Source organism: Sardina pilchardus, chromosome 8, assembly GCF_963854185.1.
Source record: "Sardina pilchardus chromosome 8, fSarPil1.1, whole genome shotgun sequence".
Taxonomy (NCBI): domain Eukaryota; kingdom Metazoa; phylum Chordata; class Actinopteri; order Clupeiformes; family Clupeidae; genus Sardina; species Sardina pilchardus.
Window position 1 is genome coordinate 629,243 of NC_085001.1, and position 12,131 is coordinate 641,373.

The 12,131-nt window shown below is 46.3% G+C and overlaps 1 protein-coding gene across 1 annotated transcript in view; it reads left to right on the forward strand.

Moving 5' to 3' along the window:
- Window positions 1-2,147, forward strand: part of LOC134088346 (carbonic anhydrase 9-like) — a 20,704-nt gene extending 18,557 nt beyond the window's left edge. The window contains exons 8-9 of the mRNA XM_062542264.1: window positions 791-948; window positions 1,908-2,147. Of these exons, the coding sequence (XP_062398248.1) occupies window positions 791-948; window positions 1,908-2,147 (398 nt within the window). The remainder of the gene's footprint in view (window positions 1-790; window positions 949-1,907) is intronic.
- The last annotated feature ends 9,984 nt before the right edge of the window (window positions 2,148-12,131 follow it).

The window sequence follows — 12,131 nt, forward strand, 5'->3', positions numbered from 1 at the left end:
CCAGGAATCCACCCTGCAAAAATGGGAGGCATTAATATGCAGGGTCCAAGATCTCATGCCCCTTGTGCAATGAGTTGCCTTTATGTGTGAAATACATATTGCTGTTGAGTGTTTTTTTTTTCTGTAATTTTTTTAAAAATATAATCTTGTATTGTCTATTTTCTATTTTTTGATTTTCACTCTTTTACCATGTGTTTGGTTTACTATCTAGCTTTCATGTAACCGTCTTGCCAAACAGTTATATGTCAAGTTGTCATGACAATATTGGAAACAGGTTACATTTTACTGGCTAATGTCAAGTTGTCATGTCAAAGCATAGACCTAAAATAAATGGACAAACAGACTCCGTTGTTCTCAATGGGAGGGGACTGAAACAAATTCCGTTTACTTCCCATCGTTCGCGCGCAGACTTTGTGACGTTAGCCATCCTGCAACTTGCTGTAACTGGTCTGAAAGATGGGTCACACGGAAATTCCCTCCAACCGACATGCTAACTATACTTGTTTACGGGAAACCGTAAAGAAGTATGTGTAATGTCATTTTTATGAAGGTTACATATCACCCTTATGTAGACCCCTTCAAATAAAGTGTTACCAATAGTTCCATATCATACTGATAGAACTCAGTGAACCAGAAATGTCCGGAATTCCTGAGTGGGTCTAATTCCCCCCAGTGCCCAGTGGGTCCAATCCCATTTTGCCAGCACTGACAAAACTGAGTCAATTATCCCACCATTGGGACAATTTAGATCTAAGAGGTCTAAGCCAACGTCCCCTTGTGTGTTTGTTAGGAGATGAAGCATTCCTTAATCCTTTCGCCCTCCGTGACCTACTGCCCGATGACATCTCCAAGTTCTACCGATACCAAGGAAGCCTCACTTTCCCAGACTGCTTATTTGGCGTTGAGTGGGCAGTTTTTGAAGAGCCAATCTACATCAGCCTTAAACAGGTGTGTGTGTGTGTGTGTGTGTGTGTGTGTGTGTGTGTGTGTGTGTGTGTGTGTGTGTGTCTGAATGAGAGAGAGAGTGTGTGGGTGTTAGGGCTGTCAAAATTGCTCAAAAATGACGTTTGAATTTTCGCTCTAATAGATTCGACTACTATATAGTATATTCAAATATCTGGTTGCGCATTTTGTCAATGACGCGCATTACGTCAATAACAGGACAAATTAATACAAAGAGATAAAACTACTTGTAAATGGTAGTTCAACTTTTTAAGGCGGCGTGGAAAATGGGAGTGACTGCTAATGTGTTGAATCTTCACCGGGTTGAACAGTCTAAACGAATGTTTTTCCGTGAAATGAGTTCACAATATGAAATTGTAGACTACTATCGAATTATCCGAAAACGTGACATTCAACATTTTAACCCGTGAGTTTGTTTATTGTGGATTTTCTCAAAATATTATTGTGCGACAAGGGACTGATTCTGCTGTGCAGGGTCACATTTTCATTTGGCTGTGGTGATCGTGGATGCATTCAGAGTGGCAGTCGCAAAATGGTGGTGCCAACCCTTTTCGTTTTTTGCATTTGCAAATACAGATGAGATGAAACGAAACAGAGGAAGTGATTTATTGATGTTGTTGCTATTTTCGTGATTCTGTTTGGCTAACGTGGGCTCGTTACACTTCTACCTACCGGTTTGGCGTGCTCTTGATGGCATATAGACGAGTTAGTGTTTTGAAATTGGAGGGAAGGAAATATTTGTTTATCAAAATACCTGTGTATGTGTGAACGTAGCCTGAGTGTGAATGTGTGTGTGTGTGTGTGTGTGTGTATATGTGTGCATAATGAAATATGTGTTATAAAAGCTGATATAAATCTTTCTATTGCACGCTGTCTTCCCCCTGTCTTTCTCTCTCTCACACACACACACACACACACACACACACACACACACCCCACTGCAGTATGACCGCTTCGTGTCGTCGGTGTACTATCATGAGTGGGAGGAGGGGGAGGAGCCTAAGCTGCAGGTGATGAACTACCGGCACATCCACTCTCTGTTCATGCGCGTGCTGGAGGCCAGTCCCAACGCCAGCATCCCCTTCACCTCCGCTGCCCCCCACACACACTCCGCCACACACACACACACACACACCGCCCTCCTCGCCGCCCTGGGGGCCCTCCTGCTGACCACGGCCTGGTGACCCCCCCCCCCCACCCCCATCCTGCTGACCACGGCCTGGTGACCCCCCCCCCCCATCCTGCTGACCACGGCCTGGTGACCCCCCCCCCCCCATCCTGCTGACCCCCCCCCCCCCATCCTGCTGACCATGGCCTGGTGACCCCCCCATCCTGCTGACCACGGCCTGGTGACCCCCCCCCCCCCCCCCCATCCTGCTGACCACGGCCTGGTGACCCCCCCCCCCCCCCCCCCCCCCCATCCTGCTGACCACGGCCTGGTGACCCCCCCCCCCCCCCCACCCATCCTGCTACTGACCTTAAAGTGCTGTCCACCGATATAGATAAAAACATTTACTTTACTCAAACGTGTTGTGTGTGTGTTTGTTGTATCCTGTACACACATATGGATAAAAATCATTTACTTTAGTCAAATGTGTCCTGTGTGTGTGTGTGTATGTGTGTGTGTGTGTGTGTGTGTGTGTGTGCGCGTGTGTTGTATCCTGTACACACATAAAAGCGTTTACTGTCTCTAAGGTGAAAACATTTCAATCTCGTTCAGAAAGCCCTGACCATCTGGGGTTTAGTCCCTCGATGGGTAACGGCAGCATTGTTGGAATAGGACATTTACAGTTTTTTATTCTAATTAGCACAACTTTTCAGCCAGGCAGCCAGCTAGTTAGTGCTAATTAGTGCTAATTAGCTAGTTAATTGGTGAGATCACCTGTGTTAAGTGCACAGATAGGCTAAATCCTAAAGGCTGCGTTCAGACTGCAGACGAATCGGATTCAAATCTGATTCCTCCTGATGGCAGACATGTCTGTTTTTGTTGCTACAGCAACCTGTCAGATCGGTTAATAATGTAGCCCAGTCTGAACAGAGCCATATCTGATTTGGACACTTGCTAAAAACAGTGTGGACAGTCAGCCCCCCAAAAATATGAGAAGGACTCAGATTTGAATCAGATTCACCTGCAGTCTGAAATCGACTCTATATCAGGTGTGCCCCTGTTATTTATTCTGCTGCTGTTGGCTGGTTGCTATGTACGCTCTGCCTTGACAACACATTCACCGGCCAGCTGAACCAAATCCTGCTATGTAAAGCTAACGACGATCAGGTGGCACTGGGGTAACTTAATGAGATCAGTGACATATTTTCATTATTCCATTGATGTTTTTATTCAATTCCTTGAAAGTTTACATGCTTTGTGTGTGTTCTTTTCCATATTAGAATTAATAAATGTTATCAGAAGGCTTGAAAGAGCGTCACGATGATTTTGGAACATCATCAATTCATCAGGTCCCTATTCACAGGTGTATTAATCAAGCAACTGTTTATAATTGCGTTGATAATCAAGGTGCTTGATGTTCTGCACCTGTGGAGAGGAACCTGATGAGACGATGAATACGTCAGTGACACGCCTCTTCACGCATATACATGAACTGCAACAAAGTATCTTTGCCTTCACAAGTTTCTGACGTCTCCATGGTTTCTGATGTCTCCATGTCTGGTTGGCTGGCCTGCGTTTGTCCTGGTGGGGGGGGGTGGGCAGGGGTGATGGAGCAGGAGCAGGGGGTGGGCAGGGGTGGGCGGGGGGGCCAGGGGGGGGGGCAAGTTAGTGGTGTCAATGCGGCGCTTTGGCCAGCCGTGCTTTGGTGCGCAGCGGCTTCCTGGCGCGCTGCGGTGGAGGAGGAGGAGGAGGAAGAGGAGGAAGAGGAGCAGTGTCGTCTCCCGCGGTGCTCTGGCGTCGGCCGAGAGTCCTGCGCCCCCCCAGCGGCTCTGAGCGCGAGCGCGGTGCCAGGGCGGGCGCTGGGGGGGGGCAGCTGGGCGTGCCCAGGGCGGTCAGCGTGCGGTAGAGGCCACGCCTCCTGGGCAGCGCAGCGCCCGTCATGACCACCGGGGGTCTGGGCCTCCTCTCCGCACCTCCCGCCGCACTGGACACGTCTGGGGGCGCCGGCAGCTTGGAGAGGCTGGCGTTGGCATGGGTGTGGAGGTTGGCATGGGTGTGGGCATGGAGGTTGGCATGGTTGGCATGGGTGTGGAGGTTGGCATGGTTGGCATGGGTGTGGAGGTTGGCATGGTTGGCATGGGTGTGGAGGTTGGCATGGGTGTGGAGGCTGGCATGAAGGCTGTGGGTGAGGCGCACCTCTAGGGCTGCCAGTGCCACCTGATTATCCAGACGCAGCCGTATCAACTCCTCCTTCAGCTCCTGCAGGAGAACCTCCACACTCCGCAGCACCTCCTCTTCCCCTCTAGCACCTCCTCCTGCTCCTCCTGCTCCATCACCTCCTCCTGCTCCATCACCTCCTCCTGTTCCTCCTGCTCCTCCTGCTCCTCCTGCTCCATCACCTCCTCCTGCTCCTCCTGCTCCTCCTGCTCCATCACCTCCTCCTGCTCCATCACCTCCTACTCTACCTTCTCCTCCTTCTGCTCTTCTTCCTTCTTCTGCTCCCCCATCACCTCCTCTCCCATCTCCCACTCCGTCTCTTCCTCCTCCTCCTCCTCCATCACCACCTCCTCCACCTCCTCCTCCTCCTCCTCTGCATTCTGTGTTGCTCTCTGCCTGCAGGTCCTGCTGTGTCTCTGTGGTGCTCTCTGCTCCAGCTGCACTCTCCTGGGCTGTAGGCGCTGCGCTGGTGCCCTGCTGCTCCCGGGTGGCCTGCTGCAGCACCTCCAGGATGCTCGTTCTCTGCGTCCTCTGCGTCTGGTCTGTGGAGCCCTGAGAGCGAATACGGCTCCTCACCAGAGAGATCACAGACTGGACCTTCAGGATCCCTTTGGACTGTCCACCTCCACCTCCACCTCCACCTCCACCACCATCACCGCCTCCGCTACCTCCACCCATCTCCTCTGCAGCTCCACCCCTCCCCTCCCCACGGTCCTGCTCCTCTCTGGCTGCAGCTCCTCCCCTCCCCTCCCCATGGTCCTGCTCCTCTCTGGCTGCATCAGCGTTCTCCTCCCCACGGTCCTGCTCGTCTCTGGCTGCAGCTCCTCCCCTCCCCTCCCCATGGTCCTGCTCCTCTCTGGCTGCAGCTCCTCCCCTCCCCTCCCCATGGTCCTGCTCCTCTCTGGCTGCATGGGCGTTCCCCTCCCCACGGTCCTGCTCCTCTCTGGCTGCGTCGGCGTTCTCGTCTTGTCCCTGCCGGGGCTTCAGCTGGCCAGTGGAGGCCAGTTCCTCTGAGAGGGAGGGAGGCGTAGACATGTGCCGCATATCTATGGAGGAAGCACACTTCTCCTCCTCAGCACACTCCTCTCCTCCCCGCTCCTCCTGTTCCTCCTCTCCTCCCCCCTCCTCCTGTTCCTCCTGTTCTTCCTCTTCTCCCCCCTCCTCCTGTTCTTCCTCTCCTCCCTCCTCCTCCTGTTCCTCCTGTTCTTCCTCTCCTCCCCCCTCCTCCTGTTCCTCCCCTCCTCCCCCCTCCTCCTGATTTGGGGGGTGCACCTCCAAGGTGGGGATGCTGAGATTCATAATGTGCTGTTGTGTTGACGTCTTCTCTTCTTCTCCTCCTGTAGTCTCTCTGTTTCTCTCTCTCTTCTCCTCCTGTAGTCTCTCTGTTTCTCTCTCTCTTCTCCTCCACCTGTAGTCCCTCTGTTTCTCTCTCTCTTCTCCCCCTGTAGTCTCTGTTTCTCTCTCTCTCCTCCTCCTCCTGTAGTCTCTCTGTTTCTCTCTCTCTTCTCCTCCTCCTACAGTCTCTCTGTTTCTCTCTTTTCCTCTTCCTGTAGTCTCTCTGTTTCTCTCTCTTCTCCTCCTCCTGTAGTCCCTCTGTTTCTCTCTCTCTTTTTCCTCCTCCTGTAGTCTCTCTGTTTGTCTCTCTGTTCTTCTTCTTCTCCTCCTACAGTCTGTTCTTTCTCTTCTCTTCTCTTGTAGTCTCTGTTTCTCTCTCTTCTTCTCCTGCTGTAGTCTTTCTATGTTCTCTCTCTTCTCTTCTCTTGTAGTCTGTTTCTCTCTCTTCTTCCTCTCTTCCTCCTGTAGTCTCTCTCTGTTCTTTCTCTTCTCTTCTCTTCTCTTGTAGTCTCTGTTTCTCTCTCTTCCTCTCCTCCTGCTGTAGTCTCTCTCTGTTCTGTTGTCTTCGGTTCTTGTTGTGGTTGTGGCTGGTTGTGTCGACAGACTTACTGGGGTCACCAGAGACTGTTGGTTGACAACCAATCAGTGAAGCACTGCCCACCCCCCAGAGAGACTGACCCTGGGGAACACACAGAACCTCACCGACTCTCTCTCTCTCTCTAACACACACACACACACACACACACATACACAATGTACACATGCACGCAGGAACACACAAACATAAAGATGTTGAACATACATTCAAATTAATGCGGCCAATCCACCAACCAATGAACATATCATCAGGTTTCCCTAGAGTCTGATGCTGTCACTAAAGCCACTTTCAGACAGACGTGTATTTCCGCAATGTTCACGGACATTATATGGTCGTTTTGTTTTTCGTTGTGCTGTCTGAATGCACATGTCCGCATATCTACTACCGGAACTACCGATACCGATATCAATATTTGAGAGTTTCAATAGCCGGTAACCGATATATATCGGCCGATAATAATTTTTAACCAACACAATTTAAAAACTTTAACCATCTGGTTTCCTAATAAACATTCTTATACAGTATTTTTTTATATTAAATAAGTAGTGTGGTCTTTTCACCTTTGATAACCACCATTGCACAAAATATTATTTTTACTTTACCTTCAACCTTTGTAAACCATGCTTGGTGTAAACACCTTCGTTGAAATGCAAAAAAAAATGAAGACTAGAACAAAGGATACATGTGAGTGTTTGGGAATTAAAGGGATAGTTCGGGTTTTAAGACACAAAGTTATATGGGTTCCCTGTCAGCAACGTGGTGCATCGGCACTGACTTACCCCGCAACAGCGTCCTGTGAGCCGAGATCCAGCCGGTTTTTGATGCTGAAGAAAGTAGTCCGGCAAGTTTCTGGGGTCACGAAAGTAAAGTGTTTTTCTTCTCAAAACCATATGCGTTCAAAAGAGTGATATATTTGCACCACAAAAACGTTGTCCAGGAAAAATTCAAACCTCGTTATCACTTACTTATTTTTCGCGATTCCTATCACTGCGCGCTACTGACAGCTGGACAACGTTTTTGTGGTGCAAATATATCACTCTGTTGAACGCATATGGTTTTGAGAAGAAAAACACTTTACTTTCGTGACCCCAGAAACTTGCCGGACTACTTTCTTCAGCATCAAAAACGATCAAAAACCGGCTGGATCTCGGCTCACAGGACGCTGTCGGGGGGTAAGTCAGTGCTGATGCACCACGTTGCTGACAGGGAACCCATATAACTTTGTGTCTTAAAACCCGAACTATCCCTTTAAGGTTAGCTCTGAATACTTGTTTCATATGCTCACATTTATTTTGTGTGCTGTCTTCGTGAGCTTAATGAAACAGTTTACACTCACTGACAGCACTGACAGGACCACCATGGACAGTCTGAGCGATCTTTGTGAACAAGTCAACAGCAGCTTAATAGTTTAAGCAAACAGAACTGTCCCAGTCAAGTGTTTTTAAGGATGCATCATACAACTTCCACCAGCTAAATTCCACTAGCTAAATCAAAGATCCTTCATTACTCCGCTTTAACTCTCTCTGGCTAAATGTTAGCGCTGCCTGTAGGCTAGTTAACTAATTTAGCTCCCCTTATGATTAGAAAATGAACGGGATGACGGATTACAGTGCTGCGATCGATATCCTCAGTATAACCATGTTTATGTTTTACAAATACAACAACATTCAAATTCGCCTCCAGCACTCAACCAATGCTAACGTTCAATTTATTAGCTTTGGACTTAACATTGTGACCAGTGGCTATAAGATTAACGTTAGCCTACAGCAGTAAAAATCAAGCATGTCCGATAAACATTCTTGCATTTACTTAGGCTTTTAGAAGAAATGAGAATGACATTTCACGTGAAAATCATCCTACCATGAACACACAAATGACTACCATGAAAACTATGACCCGCAAACTGCAACTCGTTGTCGTTGTTTAGGAAGTAGAACTAACTAGTCAAGCAGAGTGTATGTCTTGCAGTCAGAAGATGCGCCCTCTGGTGGAATGCCACGTAATTACAACACTAGAAATGTGAATGAAGGATCAATATTCGGGTTTCCTTTACTAAATTAAATTTAAATATGTATCGGCCGTTATAAAATATTTATCGGCCGATACGATAGTTTTGAAAATGCCTAATATCGGCCGATAATATCGGCCCGCCGATATTATCGGCCGGGCTCTAATAGTTACCTTCATAACCTACGGTAATGCAGCAAGGCTACTCCCGGTGTGGAAACTACACTGGCATGCACAACTGTCAGCGCGGCCGCATTTATTAGGCGTCATTATCTGCCCAGCGCTAATGTGCCATGGATAAAGAGTTCCTATATGCTAATGTGCCATGGATAAAGAGTTCCTATATGCTAACGTGCCATGGGTAAAGAGTTCCTACATGCTAACGTGCCATGGGTAAAGAGTTCCTACATGCTAATGTTCCATGGATAAAGAGTTCCTATATGCTAACGTGCCATGGATAAAGAGTTCCTATATGCTAATGTGTCATGGATAAAGAGTTCCTATATGCTAATGTGTCATGGATAAAGAGTTCCTATATGCTAATGTGCCATGGGTAAAGAGTTCCTATATGCTAATGTGACATGGATAAAAAGTTCCTATATGCTAATGTGCCATGGATAAAGAGTTCATATATGCTAATGTGTCATGGATAAAGAGTTCCTATATGCTAATGTGCCATGGGTAAAGAGTTCCTATATGCTAATGTGCCATGGATAAAGACAAGAGTTCCTATATGCTAATGTGCCATGGGTAAAGAGTTCCTATATGCTAATGTGCCATGGGTAAAGAGTTCCTATATGCTAATGTGCCATGGGTAAAGAGTTCCTATATGCTAATATGCCATGGGTAAAGAGTTCCTAGCCATATGAAAAAGAAATAGAAAAAACTTATACTGCCAGTAATGTGTTTTAGATACAAAACTTTATATACAAAGCTTTTCCTCAAACATGTCATATATAGCCCTTACAGTTTACAAAGTTTTATATGTTTCAGGTTACACAGATTTACTAAGGATCTTATAATGGTCTTTTATGGGACAAGCTTCCAACCCATATGGAAAAGATATAGAGATCGCTAAGACATGTGACCAAAGTCATCAAAACACAAAGAATTATGGGTAGGTTTGGCTCGCCTGATGCCAGCCCATGTAAACTAGTATTCTGGGTCTATGATCTGGCATGATAATAATGAAAACTAAGCGTGAAAAAATTGTGTGAAAAACAGAACATAGTCTCGCGCTTCCTTAGTGCTGCTATCCAAGCCATTCCTCGCCACGCTGGAAAACTATAAAAGATAAGCTTCATGTTACTCTATTGAATTTTATAACACAGCAGGTAAACGGCATTTTGACAACTGCACTTCGTTGTTCCCGCACGTCAGTAAAACAACTTAATTTTGGGCCACCTATTCCCAAAATGCGTTGCGTTTTACGTCACGTTCTCAATCTCTATAGACAAATCATACACAATTTTACCATGTTTTATCTGAATCCTGATAGATTTTTATATGACAGTGAAACCATTATAAGATCCTTAGTAAATCTGTGTATGACATTGTATGAGGAAAACGAGAAAGGGGCTACTTTCAAGAGTAAATCATGCAACTTTTGTATATAAAACACATTGCTGGCAGTATAAGTTTATTCTATTTATTTTTCATATGGGTAGCTACGCTACCAAGAGAGTAAGAGGCTGGCAGTCCACTGGGGGCAGATCTGGTGGTCTGCTGGGGGCAGATCTGGTGGTCCGCTGGGGGCAGATCTGGTGGTCCGCTGGGGGCAGATTTGGTGGTCCGCTGGGGGCATATCTGGGGGTCCACTAGGGGCAGATCTGGTGGTCTGCTAGGGGCATATCTGGTGGTCTGCTGGGGGCAGATCTGGGGGTCCGCTGGGGGCAGATCTGATGGTCCGCTGGGGTATTTGTTGCTCGTCTGATCTCTGGTGGTCCACTAGCGGGTTGCTGACAAATGCACCAATATTTCACCACTATTACTCTAAAGAACGTTTTCTTTATTCAGCTATACTTCATACATCGTTTTAAAAAACATTTAATGTGTTTTTTTCTTATATTCATAGTGAAATTGTGTGTTCTTTGTAATGGTGTTTTGGAGTGAGTGTAATCTCCACTTCCATAATTAATACATCTTTTGAACGGATAGCATGCGACTAATGAAGTGTTAAATAGACATAGGCTATATAAGAGAGATTTATAGCATATGTTCTCACATGTGCGCACGCACGCACGCACGCACGCACGCACGCACGCACGCACGCACGCACGCACACACACACACACACACACACACACACACACACACACACACACATACACCTTTACCCACTATTTCCACTACTGTTTATTTTGTGCTCATGTGTATACATTGTATAATGCATTTATATTTTCTTACCTTTGTGATATTGATGTTATTTGTATCACTACTGTAGCTTTGGCAACACTGTACCAAACAGTCATGCTAATAAAGCATCCTTTGAATTTTATTTATATAAGGCAGAGATCATTATGACATAAAGAGGTCATTATTAAAGAGAGATCACTGGTTAAGTTATAAGCAGCATGAGTGAGAGAGGACTATTACACGCTATAGGCATGAGAGAGAGAGAGAGCAAGAGAGAGAGAGAGAGAGAGAATTAGGCAATTTGACGTATTGTCTTCTTTTTGCAAGGCCCTGCCTGAAACAGCTGCTCATGCCGAGTTGAGTGGAGTGGGTGGGTCCATCGTCAGCTCAATGATTCAGCATTTCTGAAGAACTTGCAAGTAATGGCTCGTGCACTGCAACAAGAGCACATTTTCTCATGTCAAACCAATTCAGCAGTTTCAAACAGCAATTTTGGAAATTGTTAATGCATTTTTGGAATTTTGGAATTTTATTTTTACAGTCAGTCTGTTCTCAGGCATCCTGCACATTCCCTCGTCAATAAAGTATCTATCTATCTATCTATCTATCTACCTACCTACCTACCCCCCTATCTATCTATCTATCTATCTATCTACCTACCTCCCTATCTATCTATCTATCTATCTATCTATCTACCTTTATATTTATCTATCTATCATTCTATCTATCTATCTATCTATCTACCTTTCTATCTATCTATCTATCTATCTACCTTTCTATTTATCTATCTATCTATCTATCTATCTACCTTTCTATTTATCTATCTATCTACCTACCTCCCTATCTATCTATCTATCTGTCTATCTCCTGCCCGTCACTCTGTCGATAAAGTATCTATCTATCTACCTTTCTATTTATCTATCTATCTATCTATCTATCTGTCTATCTATCTGTCTATCTATCTGTCTCCTGCGCGTCACTCTGTCTCCGAGTGTGTGTGGTTGCGAGAGCCACAGATGTGAGTGCCCTATGGAACAGCCGACAGCCAATGGAAGAGCAGGATTGTGAAACTCCTCTCTTCAACCTATAGACATCATGTGGGCCTAGTCATTCCCAAAGAACAAAACACTTAGAGAAAAATTATGTCATGGTAAACAACTGTCCCGGGATAACCTATTGGAACTCTTGCGTGACGTAGTTAAATACATATTTGCGCTCAAGAAATGTATGCTATCCAAAGCGCATATAGACCTCGCAGACACATTTCTAACAAAAAAAAAAACTTTAAACCGGTAACACAGGACGAATGCAAATCAAACACGATCGATAGGCTGTAGCCTACATTGAACCGCTATCTATGCGACTTTGTAGCTGAAAATGTGTTTATTTCACGTTCGGTTTCTAGAAAAAAGACGCGAGCCGGTAATTGCTTGAGATTACACAACCCGCGCATCAGTGCAGCCCGGAGCTCTGCCACCCGCTCCTGATGTCGGGGGGCGTGGAGAGCGGTCTCGCTCTCCGACCATTTAAATTCGGTGCGGCTGCTTC